This window comes from Rhinolophus sinicus, chromosome 12 (genome assembly GCF_057876585.1).
Source record: "Rhinolophus sinicus isolate RSI-liver-muscle chromosome 12, RSI-T2T, whole genome shotgun sequence".
In the NCBI taxonomy this organism is placed as follows: domain Eukaryota; kingdom Metazoa; phylum Chordata; class Mammalia; order Chiroptera; family Rhinolophidae; genus Rhinolophus; species Rhinolophus sinicus.
This window is the reverse complement of record NC_142512.1, coordinates 34,300,511-34,314,454: the sequence shown is the minus strand read 5'-3', so window position 1 is coordinate 34,314,454 and position 13,944 is coordinate 34,300,511. Positions and strand designations below refer to the sequence as shown.

The 13,944-nt window shown below is 45.0% G+C and overlaps 1 protein-coding gene across 1 annotated transcript in view; it reads right to left on the bottom strand.

Moving 5' to 3' along the window:
* The window catches only part of CA10 (carbonic anhydrase 10 (inactive)), a 451,309-nt gene extending 443,599 nt beyond the window's left edge, over positions 1–7,710 (bottom strand). The window contains exons 1-2 of the mRNA XM_019731018.3: positions 6,956–7,710; positions 5,442–6,074 (exon numbers count right to left, since the gene is read on the bottom strand). Of these exons, the coding sequence (XP_019586577.1) occupies positions 5,442–5,502 (61 nt within the window). The 5' untranslated portion in view covers positions 5,503–6,074; positions 6,956–7,710. The remainder of the gene's footprint in view (positions 1–5,441; positions 6,075–6,955) is intronic.
* Between the last annotated feature and the right edge of the window lie 6,234 nt (positions 7,711–13,944).

The window sequence follows — 13,944 nt, the reverse complement described above, 5'->3', positions numbered from 1 at the left end:
AATGGTCCCCTCCATCTCTTCTACCCCAACCTCCAACATCTACCAAATAGTTTTCTTTTCCCTTATGTCTGGACTTCTCTTTTCTATAGCATTTATGCCCTTTATCAAACAATTAGACATTATTCTTATTGTCTTACCTCATGAGACATTTTGTGCATTACAATTTTACTCTTTTAACTATATCTTAACAATTAAACATTATTCATATTATTTTACATCACACTACATTGTGTGCATGTATCTCGACTTTGATTTTACAGCTGTATCTTAAGCATGGATTATTCCATCATGTGATAAACACATCTTTGAAAGAGGCAAAGGTGATTTAATATTCATTTAACAGATGAGGAAACTAGACACTAAGAGGGTAAAAGAATTGCCCAAAGTCATCTCTATAATTAAGTTCGACAGCAGGCTGGGTCTTCCAACTTCCATACTGATTCTACAATGGCTTGCTACCATATATACTTTTACAGTGCCAGGATCTCTTCTTAACCTAAACTTTAGGTCCAAATACGAACTGCTTAATTAAGGTGACAAGTTGGGATATTAGACACTGACTACCTAGAGTGACAATTCACTCCTGCCTCCCCACCCAAGAAAGTGTTTCTTCCCATTAACATTTCTCTTTCCCCCAGGGATTTCCTATTACTCAGGAAGACTCTCATCTCATTGCCAGGCGAGTCTCCTCTGTGATGATGGCATCTGTCAGTGACTGGGTATATGACATCACCTGGGATACTGGATTTAAAGAAACCATACTGCTAATAAGGTCATCAGGTAAGTGTTCTTTGTTGGATTGCAGCTGTTTTATTTAAATGAAATGTTCTATTTCAAGCCATACTGACAGCATCTGCAGTGTGCCATTTTGGAAGCACTTTAAACTTGGGTTCTATACCAAGTAATAATTTATAAGCAGAAAGAGGAACATTCTGTTGCTCCCCTGGGTAATAAGCACTACATTGTTCCCAGGTGATTTATTCAACCTCGCAAGCCTCACCTCAATATTGGGCTCACGGGCATGAGGTGGGTGTCATTCATGACTGTGTACCAATACCTAATGCTGCCAGTCTCATTTACATGAGAAACAAAATAAAGAGACATTTCAAAGTTGTTAAGTCAAGGCCTCCTTGAAAGTAGGATTCATGTTCAATGTCATGAAATGTGCCTGCTGATTGCGTTTGGTTTTGCTTTTAAACACATTGAAGGGAAGGAAGGTAAAGGCTCTCTCCCATCATGGCCTCACAAACTGGTGCAATGCCAGATTTGTCAGAAAAAGATAATTACATTATTGCAAGCTTACTACGCCTCAAATACTGTACAAAGAGAAAATCACTGAAAAACATTATCTCATTTAATCCACACAACAAATGTGTGGGGTATGTACTTATTATCCCCTTTCTACGTGTAAAGAAGCTGATGTTAAACCATTTCAATTTTCAGAGAAGGAAAAGACTGTATGAAAAATTCCTTGCTTGTAGGGATTGCTTATCATAAGGTGCTGTGGACAAACTTGGGTAAACTGGGGTCTCCTCTGTTTGACTGACAGAGTCAAATGCTACCTTAACTCTAGCTCTAAACTGCAATCATGCAAAACTTCCACTTCCAAACTCTCTAAGACTTACACCCCTCTAACACAATTTATTCTTTCTTTTGGAGACACACACACACACACACAAAACACCAAATAAAAACATTTGAAACAAAATTTGAACCAAAACATAAATGATATACTGAATTCTGACTCAGATCTGCCTGTGAATCCTCCAGGCTGAACCTCTGTGGGCTTTGGTTGCCTAACATATAAAATTAACCTACGAATTCTAAGAATAGATGAGTTAAACTATGTGCAATATTATGTAATAGATGTGAAAGCACCACATAATTCTAAGTGTTGTTGCTGTTATTATTATGAATAAACTGACAAAGAAGCAAAGTTACATATAGGGAAGTAGAATGAGTTGTGTAAATTAAATCAGACAGCTGTTTTTAAATCAGGAAATTCTCTCCTGGTGCTGCTAAGCATTCATTCTCACTGATCTGAGCTGCTTTTGTAAGAATGGAATGGTGCTCTTGCTAGTACAGGGAAACATCATCCTGGTCTCTCTCCCTCTCCCTCTCTCCCTCTGCCTCTTCCTCTCCCTCTCCCTCTCCCTCTCCCCCTCCCTCTCTCCCTTCCTCTCTCCCTCTGTCCCTTGCCTGCTCCCCCCCACCACACACACACATACACACAGAGCTTGGCTGCCTTACATTTTTAGAAAATGAGATCTGCAACTAATGTAGAGCTGCAAGAACTCCCAGATCGTGGCATTCCTTCGTCAGCCTAGCTGTGTTGTCCTTAAGTAGCCAAAATTGATAGGATCTCTCAAATGGAAGGCACACATACTACCTCCTTAGCAGCTGGCTAGACCTGGACAAGCAGACCCCCAGTTGCATTTGTGGCCAATGGTTACTGCATGCTACACACTGTGCTAGGTATTTTACAAAGAGTGTTTTGTTCCTTACAATTACCCTGTAGAAGCAACAACCTTGGGAAGTATCATACCTTTGTCACAACCAAATGATTACTGCAGAGCCATCAAACATACCAAGTCCCAGTCTCTGTATTTTAAGGAATGCATCTACACAGACCCAGGGAGAAAACTAGAAAACTCCTTGGATATACTTCTAATTTGGGGGGTGAGGTGGGGTAAGGGTAGGTACCTTTGATTAACAAAACACTAAGCTACAAAGCGCCAGGGTGTTTCTGAAAACAAATGTTACCAACTGAAATTCAATCAGAATACCTTCTGCAGGCCAGATCTACCACCAAAATTTTCCTTCTGCAAAATGTTTTCACTGCAGACTTTTGCTGGCTTTTTCTAGTCTGGTATTCCTCAATCATAAAGCCAACCCTACCAGCCAATGCATCACTCATTGATGCCTGGTAACTCAGGAGGAATAGTTAGTACCCATTTCCTGGGTGGGGCAATTCATCCCAAGATGATAGAGAAGCATTATAGTTTACTTTTTTTTTTTTTTTAATTTAAGATTTAGTAAGTTCTATGATCAAGGGTTATGCTGCTTTTGGTATAGCTCAGCCGTGAGTAAATTAAAACTGCAAATCATGGAAACAGAAATGAAAGACCTACTAAACTTCCCCTGAGACACAATTATTCAACCTCAGTGCCTCACATTCCTATACCTCTTAAGGCTGCCAGATGGGAAAACAGAATCCCCCAAACTGGGAGTCATAATTACATTACTAGTCAGAATTGTGACACTGAATGAGTAGTTCTGTTTATGGAGGGCAGAGGCCACCTTGGCCCTGGAGAAAGAACAGCCTTTTAAAGTTTGTACATCTGTAAATATACAGTACACAATAGTGTATCTCTGCCGAAATGTCTTCATAAAGTGCAAATTAATGCAGATCCTAACTAGGCATTTGGAACGCTAGCCTAGTTTTCTGTGTTTAGCTAATAGCTAGCAATTTCACTTACACTTTATCCTCTCAGTACATAGCAATGATGATTATTTAGTAAATACATGTGAAAGGCCAAGTACTCCATAGCACCCCTCCTGGGTTGGAAATAACCCTCCCCCCCAACTAATGCTTCTATTTATATAATTTAGTTGTTGATACACCAAACCAAGCATAGCTGTGACAGGTATCCCACTAATGCCTCTTTTGGAGGCTAAGAACAAACCCATTCTCACCTGGGTCCCCTGTGATGGCCTGACCAAATACAGGATAGGGGCTGGAAATAAAGGATGATTGGGGGGGGGGGGGGCGGTCCAGGGCCTCAATGATGTTAGCCCTTTCTAAATCTTAAAGGGACTCAGATGGTTTATCTCATTTGAAAATTATGATGCTGGGGAGAGGTAGCGAAAGGCTATTTTACAACTAGTGAAACATTATGGTACTAGAGAATTCGAAATGGACATGGAAAAGAGAAAGATATAAAATGTGGCCTGGTGAGAAGCCACCCAGTTCATTCCTAGATCCATGACTGATATACATCTTTGCAAGTCACCTGGGAATTTTTCCCTTTAGATGTAGGATGGGGTAAAAGAGGTCCCACTAGACGATTTTAGGACACTTTTTCTATCTGCCAGGGATATAATGTATCTCTAAAGTATTACAGAGGCAAATTTCTTAGCAGGGTGGCCAAGCCCCCTGAAGAATGATTTTGAACAAAAGATTTCCTATTCCTGCCCTATGAGCACATTGAAATCGAATAGTAGTATTTGGAACTGGGTCTAGGGTAAGGGCAGACAAGGGTTTTCAATACCCAGAATCAGGTGTGGCTTAGACCATGGGGGTTGGCTGGGCTGAAGGAAGATGCAGGAAACATGTCCAGGCACCCTAATGCTGCTCCAATGTGTCTGCTCATGGGGGCAGGGTTCCTGCTCTCCTCTTCTGGTGACTTCATGGGAAGTTGGCTGAGTCCACAATTCTGCAGCGGGAATGCAGGCAGACGGGAGCACCACAAATGAGCCTTACCCTGGGTGCCTAAATGACAGGTGTGAAGGGAAAAGGGAGGAAGCACCCAACTGGGGAATACTGCTGATCCAGGGGCCTTTTTTCACAGCTCCCTTCCACACCCCCAACTCCCTGCACCTAGGAAGACACTGTTTGGAAATCAGAATCCCTCCCAACACAGACACACAGGCGCAGGCAGGCACAAGCCCTACCTCATTCACCTCAACTGGCTTCCCATTAGCTGCTAAAACCACAGACTGGCACAAGTAGCCTGAAGTCGGGGACTGAGCCAGCACATCCTTGCCACTGGGAATTAAGAAAGACCATGATCTAAAGCGATATTGATGAGGTTGTGTTGTTTCATATGGATTTGGCATTTATTTGGGGGCAGGGGGGTGGGCTAGCGTGTTTCACACCATCAGCACCATTCTGATGGGTTTGGGGAACGCACGAAGGACCTCCACGTCCCTCTGGTCCCTGCTGTTAGTCTCCAGTCCTGCATTCTCCCGCATTCTCTTCAAAGTGCCTAGATACCAGGGCAGGGCTCTGCCTCCATTTTGCCAGCCGGAACCACCGAGTTTGGGAACTTTGAAAGCCAGAGGATGGGAATGGGGGTTGCCAAGGCTCGGATTTCGGCGCCAGAGTTCCCGGCAAGAAAGCAGTTGAAAATCAACACCCATCTGCCTCTTTTTTTCTCACCTCTTATCCCTTCTATGTTCCAGGACTCCATACAGATTCTAACCCCGACACACACACACACACACACACACACACACACACACACACACACACACACACACACACCCTTGGGCTTAGAAGGTTTTTAATACTGAAGGCAGCAAACCCACAGTGCCGAAAGGGTCTCTGTTACCCCCCCTCCCCCCACCGCGAGGCCACTTGAGTGTCTTGCATACAATAAAACCCCATACATTCCAAACAACATAACACAAACCCACCGCGACTCCAGCGCGCCCCATACCTGATATGCAGACGATGAAATTGGCTTGAAGAAGAAAAAGCACCTCCCAGACTATTTCCATCCTCTGATTCTCATTCCAAGTGCATCACTCGACGGGAAAACAGGGGGGGCAGGGGGGAGCCCGACACGGCACACACACATACACACACGCACACACTTCCGAGCGAGCGTACACTCACACTCCCACCCGAGAGCCGGCCAGGCACAGTCACCCCCAAGATCAATATCGCAGTTTGAATTGTTCCAGCAAATCTCCCCTTGGGCTCGACGGATGTGCGCCCCAGATGTGCTGACACATGTCCGATGCCTCGCTGCCCCGGAGGTCTCCCCGCTCGCCGGGCTCTGCTCCTCTCTTGAGCGGCGGAAACAGCACTAGCAGTGGCGGCAGCAGCCAACTGAAGCCACTAGACTTGGGCTCTTTCCGCAAAAACGAGACCCCGATCCACCGGGCGCCCCAAGAAGACATAGACGATAGCCCCCCGCCGGGCCGCGCCGCGTAGTTCCGGACCCCGGCAGCTCGCAGCTCGCTGGCTGAGCCTAAGCAGTCCGCGACAAGTTGCCCTCGAAGTCCTCCCCCCTCACCGGGGCATGGTCAGAGGGTGGCTGCTCCTCTCTGGGGCCGTTCTCCTGCTTCTGGGTGTCGGGGAATAGGAGGAGACGCAGCAGACAGAGAGACACAGAAAGAAAGGCAGGGATTATTGCCCGAAAACGCCGGCCGCCGGCAGCCTCCACTGACCCTCCCTGCTCCCAAGTCCGCCGCCTCCGAGCCCAGCCAGGGCGGTGCGTCCAGAGCGCCAAGCGGGAACTGCCGGGACCCCGCGACCCGGGCGCGTCAGAGACCCACGGGCTCCCCACGTCGCGCGGGCGCTTTCGGTTCCTCTGCTATTTTCCTGGGCTCCCCAGAACCCTCGCTTCCATCGCCCGCAACTAGCGGCGCCGCCGCCGCCGCCGCCGAGATTTTCCGCAATGCAACTGCAGGGGTCGTTATTTCCTCGCCTACGGATCCCGACGCTTCCTGATTCGGAGGGGAGGAGGAGGGCAGGTGGGGATGCGAAGGGGAGGAGGGGGAGGCTTGGACAGGTGAGCGTCCTCGCCGCTGCCGGAGCCCCAACGGGAGCCCAGCCGCCCGCTCCCGAGGGCGGAGGCGGGAGGCCTGGGTGAGGAGGCGAGCCTCCACGCGGCCATTAGGAGGACGCGAGCGCTGGGCATCGGAGCTTCGGGCCACCGCGGCAGCCGCCTGGGCCCTAGCCCGGCTCCGACTCCGCCCCGCCCCGGCTGCCTCTGTCACCCTCGGGGATTAGGGGAGTTTCTCTTCTCCTCAAATAGAACTTCGCGCCAACCGATTCGGCGCGGGAGCCTCAGGCAGGAGGCGTCCCGGGAGCGCCGTGCTGCGCTCTCCCTTTGCTGCGGATTTTTTGTTCCATAATTCATTCTCTGCCCTCTCCCTCTCTTCCCTCTCCTGCCCCCTCCCTCCCCCTTCCCCCTTTCCGTTCCGGTGCCAGAACATTACTTACCCCAGAGTTCTCCTCTCTGCAGGTTCCTAGAGCTGGTGCAACTCTTTCCTGCAAGTCCCTCACTTCCCTCCTCCGGAAAGGGGGAAAAGAGCGTCTGTCCAACTCCGGGTGCGAGCAGCGGCAGCGTCCAACTGAGCCTCTGCCCAGCTCCGGGACTATTGGAAACCCGGGCTTTAGGGGGAACCGCCTTCCCTTCTTTTATTTCTTTTAGTCTGTTTTTCTTTGGGGAAGCTCAAGTGCTTTGGAGGCTTTTGCTGGGCTCCAGAATACTCTGCCCGCGACACTCATCTGCTTCTACTGAAGGTTTCCCTACCAGTTCCACGCGCGCGCGCACACACGCCCAGCGCGCAGCTTCCTAGGGCCTCAGGGGAAGGTGGGGGCGGCGGGAGCACCACCCACCGCCCAGGCGGAGGTCTGAGCCCCGCGGGTCCGCTGGTCTCGAGAGAAGCGGCTGTATGAGGCCAGGGAGGCACTTGCACCTGGTCAGCGGCTTGCAATGCAGAATGCGGGGCAATTGGCAGGAAACCTGGCGCTCGGGACTCTTCGCCTGAGAAGAAGGCTGGGAGCCAAAGAAGAAACGGGAAATCGCAGCAGATTTGTATCGCCTCTTTCGCTGCAGCGGCGGTTTGAGAAAGCCCCAGACCTACCTCTTTGGGTGTGCTAAAGCAGCGGGGCCAGGGTCGGGGAATCCCTGGGAAGATCTCGGAGGTCTCGGCGCGCTTGTCCGGAATGCAAACTGTGACGTTTGGAGATTTTGCACAAGTGCGGATGGACACACACACAACACACACACACACACAGAACCCGCAGGGGATTTTGTTTGCACATTTTTATTTTTGATGTTTAGAAGCCATTGCAGTGTGAGTCTCGGTCTAATAACCGCATAAAGGGTGGATGAGTGGAGAGGGAGAAGGAAGAGAGGACCGTTCATCCGCACAGTCAGTTGAGCGAGTCTTCCAGGCTGTGTAGCATCGGAGGGTGCGGCGTGAGAGCCAAAGGAGTTACACTGCAGCGTTCCCCAGGATTCGCCAACTGACTCCAACCGCCCAGGAATCTGGCGGGTCTTTTTGTAGAGTGGCGGGAGGCGGCGGGGAAATGTGACAGGGAGCAGAGCCGGACAGCAGGAGCTTCCTGGGCTGGACAGATTTTGGGAGCCGTGGCTGTGGAATCCTCCAGCCTCCCTCCCTCCGGAGATTCGAAAAAAGAACTGCCGGCGGACTTGCCTCCTCTTTAAGAAGGAGGTGTGGCCCAGGGATGTGTTCTCTGGAATGACAGCCAAGCACTCCAGGTGGTCAACATACTGAAAATCTAGGCCCAGACGAAGAAAGACTGGGATTCTTAAGGGGAGAGCTCGAGGCTCAGCAGGAACGACATTGAGACCTCAGAACATTATAAGAATGGAGATAGTGAGAAGTAGCCCATTTGGGGAACATATGGGGAGTGGGGATGTTTGTCTCCGTGCCTTGAAAACCCACCGCACGAAAGGGCTTTTTGAAGGGAGAGAAGACAGCAGTTTGCCAGAGATGAACAGATTCCATCCTAAGGAGGTACTGGAACCAAGGACAGTGACCTACCTCCTGCATTTGGGAGCAGACTTTGGGGCCAGCAGGAGAGCTCTCTCTGGAAGCAGAAGCAGGGTGCCTGGATTTTTATACCAGGACTCATTTATTAATGAGTTATGCAAATATTAAATGTGTGCCTTATGTTTGTCAAGCACTGTGGCAAGATGCTGGAGTTTTGTAATTGAAAACCTGTAATCCTTGCTTTCAAAAAGCTTACAGACGATATCCCCTCTACATTTTGCCTTAATAGCCAATGCCAGTAAAATAATACTTAATTTTTCAGCCAGTACACTTGCCTTCGACCCTCTCAAAAATATTCATTCTCTGCCACCAAGTACTTTCAATTTAAAAACAACAAAAAAATAAACAAAAACTTTCAATTCATGATAGTATTTGATTAAGTAAAAATAATTGTATGCATGTATTATTTTCTATGTGCCAGGTATTGCCAAATCCCTTACCTGAATTATCTTATTTAATCATCATGACATCCATATGAGAGAAATAGCATGACTTCCATTTTACAGATGATAAAACAGAGGCCCAGAATAGTTATTTGCCTAAGTCCTCACAGCTACTAATTAGTAGCATAGAGATCACAGCCAGGCATTCCAAACTCAGAAGCTATGCTACACCATCTCCCCTCGTGCTTTGTAAAATGAGACGTATCGTCTTGGGTAGGTAATTTTGTGCTTTCATAGAGACTAAGTCCACACATGACACAGCTAGAAGTCAATTAAAGGCAGGATGAAATGTAATGGTAGATTATGCAATTTAGAATTTAACGATGGTAGAAATGGGAGAAAGAAAAGATCACTGGGAATTACAAGTTTACACGTAATCAAAGGCATTTCTAATGAAAGAATCTGAGTGCCTGCTGGGTGCTAATTCTGTTTTTGACATACAGCACTGAACACGACAGCCCCTCAATATTGAGCTTCTATATTAGCATTTTCTAAAAGAAAAAAAACCTACTGTTTTGTCAAGTCATTTTTAGGCTTAACTTACGTGTTTTCTAAGAAAATCTCTATCTTAATCCAGAAAACAACGCAATAAAAACATGTAGTAGGTAGAAACCTTTTATCTTCACACTTTATTTGTTTTTTGTTTTTAATCCACAAAACAAGCAAACAAAAGAAATGGCTAAAAAAAACTCTGTGAAGCTAGGAAATACTTATTCTTAGCATTTTTTCATATTTTAATTGAGTTCGTACTTACATATTAATTACAAAGAATCCTTCTCTATTACATCTGCCCTCATCTTTTGTCTCTTTTCTACTCTACATTTTTCTACTATAAACTCAGCCAAGTATGTAAGTTTGCAAACTCATCCTAGAAAAAGTGCTACATACCTCTGCTGAATATCACTACGGTCACCTTTGAAGTACTCCCCTTGGGAAGCTATATACCGATGCCAGTGTCTAGTCCACCCTTCAAAACAATTTTGGAACTCTTTCTGGAATGGCCATCAGAGCTGTCGTAGTATTACCCTTGATGTCCTGAATGTCATCAAAATGTCTTCCTTTCAGTATTTCCTTTATCTTTGGGTAAAGAAAGAAGTCATTGGGGGAAGATCAGGTGAGTAGGGAGGGTGTTCCACTACAGTTATTTGTTTACTGACTAAAAATTCCTTTATAGACAGCACTGTGAGCTGGAGCATTGTCGTGATGCAAGAGCTATGAATTGTTGGCAAGAAGTTCAGGTCATCTAACTTTCTCACGCAGCCTTTTCAGCACTTCCAAATAGTAAACATAGTTAACTGTTTGTCCAGTTGGTACAAATTCATAATGAATAATCCCTCTGATGTCAAAAAAAGGTTAGCAACATTGTTGCAACAAGTCCCCGAACTTGTCAAACCTCGTATAACAGAACATCTTGGCTGAGCCTAAGTGTGACAGCCAAATCCAACTGCCCCACAAAAAGCAGGGGACTACAATTCCACATCCACAAGAGGACAATATTGAAATCCTCTGGGTTCCTTATCCACCTTCTCTTTCTCAATTGTTCTTTCTTTAATTTGGAAGCTGTCATGTAAAGAAGTAGCTCTGATGTTATATCTGTATCTTTATCTGTCTTACAGGTATTGGACTATTATATTGTAATGTAATTATGTTGATAGGAACATAGGATATGCTCCCCTATTATTGAATGGGGAGATTTCCGTTGAAGGTAGTGGAAATTATCCAATCAGTCATTCCTAAAGAGAGGCAGATCCTGGAACAGAAACGAAGACTTGAAAGATGAAACTTAAGAGTGGAGCTGGGCAAGGAGTACTTCCTTTTTTCACTGAGTTAGGATGAGAGGCAAAGGAATCATTCAGGAGCATGTTTAATGGTGAGGGGAAAGCCGGATTCCACCACTGAGATGTGGGCTGTGAGCTAGACAGGGAAGAAGCTGTATAGTAAGGCAGGAACACACACCAATCAGATTGGCATGTAATTCAGTTATCTGGGAGTACTCATATCTAGTAACCAGCTAAAAGTTAATCTCTGAATGTTTTTCCTTCCTGCTGTCTCTTCAGATGACTACTGATAAACACTGTAACATACTGTGGGAAAATTTGTGTCAACACTTGGGCTACAATAGTAAGGGGGATTGCAGCAGTTCCAAAACCAATGTGCAGATGGTAGAAGCAGCAGGAGCAAGCTGTTGGTGATACCCCAAACTGCAGAGTGTGATGGGCAGTGACACAAAGGGCAGACCATTGCAGAACAGAGAGCTGTTTGGAAGAAAGAGGTGGTGGTGATGGTGAAGACCATGGTGGGTGACCCAGACTGTGAGCAGATGAGTCATCTTTCCTTGGGAGTTAGTGGGAGGGAAGAACCTCAAAGGGGGACTAGGATTCTGCTATCCAGCATGCAGTGTATGTGTTTCCTGTTGCTGCTGTGACAAAATATTATAAATTTAGTGGTTTAAAACAACACAAACTTTTAATCTTACAGTTTTGGGGGTCAGAGTCTGAAAGGAGTCCCATGGGACTAATATCATTGTGTCTGTAGGGCTGCATTCTTTCTGGAGGCTCCAGGGGAGAATTCGTCCCTTGCCTTTTCCAGTTTCGAGAAGTTATCGACATTCTTTTGCTCATGGCTCCCTTTCAACAACGGTTTTACTCTAATTTCTGCTTTCTTCATCACATCTTCTTTGACTCCCTAACTGCCTTTATTTTTCATTTTTTCTTTATAAAGACACTATGATGACATTGGGCCCCTTGGATAACTGCCTACCTCAAAATCCTTAATTGAATCGCATCTGCAGAATCCCTTTTGCCACGTAAGGAACATAGTCACAGGTTCTAGAGATTAGAGTGTGGATGTCTGTGGAGGGCAGGCACTATTCCACCTACCACAAGCAGGTAGATATTTCGATTACATGAAAAATGCCAAATGTAGATCAATGAAACTTCTTGTGGAGTAATTGTAAAAAGAAAAGCTTGCTATTGTTCAAGACTATTCAATAATATACCTTATGTTTTTCAACAGTGAGTTCATGAGTGTTATCTGAGACATTGGCAGGAGACCTTGTTCTGTGTAAATGAGTCAATCAAGAGATGTTAATATATTTGACTGAAAGTACTTCACATCTCTAGACCTAGAATGTGAGGATGGTCAAATAGCAGCGACTACCAAAATAGGTTCTTTTCCTCTTTTTGACATCAGAATAGTTACCACCAGTGCTCATTATATTTTTGAAATAGGATTTCTTCTCCTCCATATTAGAATTTATAACTAACAAAGGGAATTGTATTTTTTAAAGGACATAGCAGCCATTTTATTCCTATAAAATGGTATGCCTTATTTACTGTTTAAATTTTGGCAAGTGATTAATGACTAGGAAATGATACTAACATTATGGTATTTTGGCTAATGATTTGGGCATTGGTTTGGAAGTTAGTGAAACCCATGCTATACCTTTCTTCTTTTCATCACAGTTCATCTCTCAACTATCTAGCCTTCTGAACTCAAGACTTATTTGCCACCAATAAATAGCAGACATTCTGTAAATGATTGCTCAAAAAACTGAATGGGTATATTTGCTTGTTTATTTAAATTAAAATGTTTCTTACATTTTAAATGTTTTAAAAATTAAATGTATTAGGGTAATAGTGGTTAGTAAAATAATATAGGTTTCAAGTGTACAATTCTATATAATACATCATCTATGTATCACATTGTGTGCTCACCACCCAGAGTCAGTTCTCCTTCTAGCACCATATATTTGATCCCCTTTACCCTCTTCTACCACTCCCCACCCCACCTACCCTCTGGTAACCACTAAATTGTTGTTTGTGTCTATGATTTTTTGTTTGTGTGTTTGTCTTGTTTGTTGCTTTCAGTTTTATATTCCACATATGAGTGAAGTCATATGGTTCTCAACGTTATCTGTCTGACTTATTTTGCTTAGCACAATAACCTCAAGGTCCATCCATGTTGTCACAAATGGCAGTATTTCATCTTTTCTTATGGCAGAGTAGTATACCATTGTATATATATACCACATCTTTATCCAATCATCTATTGAAGGACACTTTGGTTGTTCTTTCTTGCATTTTTGTCATGGTTATGTGATAGATGCTTCATAGTATATTTCAAATACACATTAATATAATTTCAGGACTAATCTAGTCTAATCCCCTTCATTTTCAGGTGAGAAGATGAAGGCTTAAGGTGAGAGTAAATGATGTGTCCAAGTTCAAATACAGACAGAAATAGAGGCAGAGGCAGAACTTGACTCCAACCTTCCTGATGACTTATTTTTAAACCTTTGTTGGTTCGAAAACTGGCCCCCATACATGGAGGGCAAGAAGAGACCTAGGAAAGAGGCAGATTGGTAGGTGGCAGTTTTAATAAACAAGGGAACTTACATATGAGGCTTGTCCTGGGCGACCACAGGACCAGTAGATTTCTTCACCCTCTTGCCAGAATCTTAACATTTTAATAGAGGCCCTCACTGTTTTCAGTCATGTATACCACCCAGATGGTCTCAACAACACCTTATTCTCTCAAGACTGCACCCTTGAAATGAATCCTAGAGTGGGAGTGGTGTGTGGAACTTCCATTCCATGGACAGGGGAGAGGGTGAGGAGCCTCTGATTTCCCTGGTCCAGCTCTATGGTCAATGACCTCCTCCAACAGCCGTCCATCCCCATCATTCTTTTTGTTGTTACCAAGTAACACATTGCAGTAGCTGAAACACAGAAAATAAATATGTTCTCCAAATCCATACAACTTAGTGGAAGATGCTTTTTTCAGATTTTCTGCTTTTTATCCAGTGCACTTTCAACTCCACCCCACCATTTGTGTGTGTGTGTGTGTGTGTGTGTGTGTGTGTGTGTGTGGTTTTGTGGTGTGCGTTTCTTTTACATTAAACATTTTTTCAGTGAAGTTTTATACGAACAAGAATCCTCTCCTCTTCTTAAGCCAACTGCAG